Source organism: Propithecus coquereli, unplaced genomic scaffold (genome assembly GCF_000956105.1).
Source record: "Propithecus coquereli isolate 6110/MARCELLA unplaced genomic scaffold, Pcoq_1.0 Scaffold758, whole genome shotgun sequence".
Lineage (NCBI taxonomy): Eukaryota > Metazoa > Chordata > Mammalia > Primates > Indriidae > Propithecus > Propithecus coquereli.
In genome coordinates this window covers 129,458-132,149 of record NW_012153707.1, presented here as the reverse complement: position 1 = coordinate 132,149, position 2,692 = coordinate 129,458, and the positions used below count along the sequence as shown (strand labels likewise).

The window sequence follows — 2,692 nt, the reverse complement described above, 5'->3', positions numbered from 1 at the left end:
AGAGATGGCACGGTTTTTAATCTCAGTCCCCGAGTGTCGAGGCAGGTCCGGGAGCTGAACCCAGACTGCCTGTCTCCAGTGCCAGTGTTGGCCAGTATTCAGTGCTGCCTGCTGAGCATATTCATCTCGATGGCCGGTTAGCAGCCTGAGCTCAGCCTGCCCTGGGCTGAGTTCATAATCGCTTAAATTCGTAATTTAAACCTTCACCTGTGCTTCGCATTCTGACTAGTGCGCGGTAGGCGTTAAGTGAATGCTTTCCGAATGCTATTAAAGTCCCTGAGATGGACTCCCCTATATCCTGAAATCGAGGCAGGCAGTTTGGATTTTGACGGAGCAAAAGTGCAGTCATGATTATCTTGGCGTGTAACTCCTTCCTGTGTATGTATGATTTAACTCTCATTTATGCGGCACTTGCCGCGTGAGAGACACTGTTCTAAGCTTTCGTGTGTATGATTTAAGCCTCACGACAGCAGTCGTCGGTAAACGCTGTTGTTACCTCCATTTTGCACGTTAGGAGGCTGAGGCACAGAGAGGTTGAGTAACTTACCCACTGTCACACAGCATAGCAGTGATTTGAACACTGCGCTATCTTAGTACTTACTAAGCCTGTTTCTTTTATCAGCAACAAACCACCAACACCGTCGAGGAGCCCCTTGATCTTATCAGGCTCAGCCTGGACGAGCGAATCTATGTGAAGATGAGAAATGACCGAGAGCTTCGAGGCAGATTACACGTAAGTTAATTGATCCGGTTACCTTGAAATCAGACGGTCTGCTTGTCCCTTCCTTCCCGCACCCCCTTGAAATATAAAAACTGTCCCGTGTGAAAGAGTATTTTGAAATGCAGACGAGAGGGAGGTAGAAAGACATATTTCTGTAAGCCAGATAAGCTGTATTTTATTCGTGTCGTTCACATTTTTCTCTTGATAGAAATGTGTGTGCTATAGAACATTTCCATTTCCTTCATTTTTTCCCTTCTATTCATTTGTAAATAACATCTGTTCTCCAGGCTTACTTACATTTTTTTTAGTTACATATACATATTTTTATTATGAAAAGTTAAGCAGCACAGAAATACATAGAGTAAATGGTGAAATCCCATTTCCTCTCTTGGCAACCCTATTAAAAAATGGGCTGTCTTTTCTGTATATTTACACATGTGTGCGTGTGCATGTATTTGCACTGTGTACCACCGCTACAAAAAAATATCTTGCTATACATATTTTTCAGCACTTTTTCCTTTCTACTTAATCTTTCTTGGAAATCATTGATCATGAGTACACATGAATTTCCTTTATTCTTTTTAATGATTACCCAGGATACATATAGTAGTGATACATAGATTATTTTCCATTTCTTACTGCTATAAATAATGCTGCAGTAGCATTTCATACATATTTCTTTGTGCATATCTGCAAATATTGCCATAGAATCGGTCCCTGGACGTGATCCCATTTGTTCATAAAGAGTACACTGAAGGTGTTGCCCCTCATCGGTGACTTGTTATTTTCCTAAGTGTGTTGTTTTCATTGCTGTCACTCTACTCTGAAGTTCTTAAAGGTAGCCGACGTTTATTGAGCATCAGGTATGCACCAGGTAGTTATTCTAAGTGTTTTGTATGTGCTATCTCATTTAATCTTTATAACAACCCTCGGAGGGTTGGTACTATTAATAATTATCCCTGCTTCGCAGCTGAATCAAGCTCAAGCTCAGAAAGGTGCGGTCACCTGCTCAAGGTGAGGTGGCCGGTAGAGGGGAGCCAGGCTCTGAATCTGGGCAGCCTGATCTCAGCCCTGCTCTTAGGTCCTGTGGTGCCACCTTCCGTAAAACCTAAAGACGAGGACCCTCTGGGCCTGGGAAGGACATGGGGACTAGGGAGACAGTCGTCTTGATGTACAGCTGGCCTTAGGGGAAGAGGGACTCCGGGAATGGAATCGTAGCAACTCAGGGAAGAAAGGTAGACTCGAGCTCGATCGCCTGAGTCCGAGGCCCGTGGAGAGACCCCCCAGGACAGACGTGTTAGCGCTTGGAGGCTTCTCCAGTTCCCCGTGTAGACGTGACTGCCTCTCCACCGAGTGTCCCCGACTGTTTCCTGCCCCCCAAGCAGGCGTTTTTGTTCTCGCTGGTGTGCCCTGCCTAGCAGGTCCCCAGATGGCTGGTGGGCGGCTTTTATTTTGATGTGAGCAGGCGAACCACTTAGCGCTTTGTTAGGAGTAAACGTGAGAGAGTTCTGAACGAGGCCCCCGGACGGTCACCTCCCAGTAAAACGTAAACTCCGGAGCTTGGGTTGAGTGTCTTCAGTGCAGCATTTCTCGACCGAGCCACAGGTTCTGGGCGGGTCATAAACGTGCAGGTTGTCGCTCTGCTTTGCCTCTGTGGCGTTCAGTCCGCCAGGTGCCTTTGGACGACCGCAGTGCCGTCATCTGAGTAGCTAAAAAGGACTCGATCTCTTTTTCTGTGTCGTCGTGCTGCTGCAGGTGGGGTTGAAGGGGGTCTGCTGAAGTGATGGATTTGAAATTTTTCATAATTAAATATTGTAATGATGCTCCTGCCTTGGATAGCAAGTAGGGTGGATACCTAGAAAATGATTTCAAGTTATTTTGGGTAAATTCGTTTTGGGCCACGTAAACAGGTTTATATTTTATCAGGTTAATTAAGTTATCATTAAATGGTTTGGGAAGAAACTGTATATT

General features: G+C 45.5%; 1 protein-coding gene across 1 annotated transcript in view; it reads left to right on the top strand.

The window, feature by feature from the left end:
- Positions 1 to 2,692, top strand: part of LSM3 (LSM3 homolog, U6 small nuclear RNA associated (S. cerevisiae)) — a 12,312-nt gene that overhangs the window by 1,345 nt on the left and 8,275 nt on the right. The window contains exon 2 of the mRNA XM_012662213.1: positions 623 to 733. Coding sequence (XP_012517667.1) covers positions 623 to 733 — 111 coding nt within the window. The remainder of the gene's footprint in view (positions 1 to 622; positions 734 to 2,692) is intronic.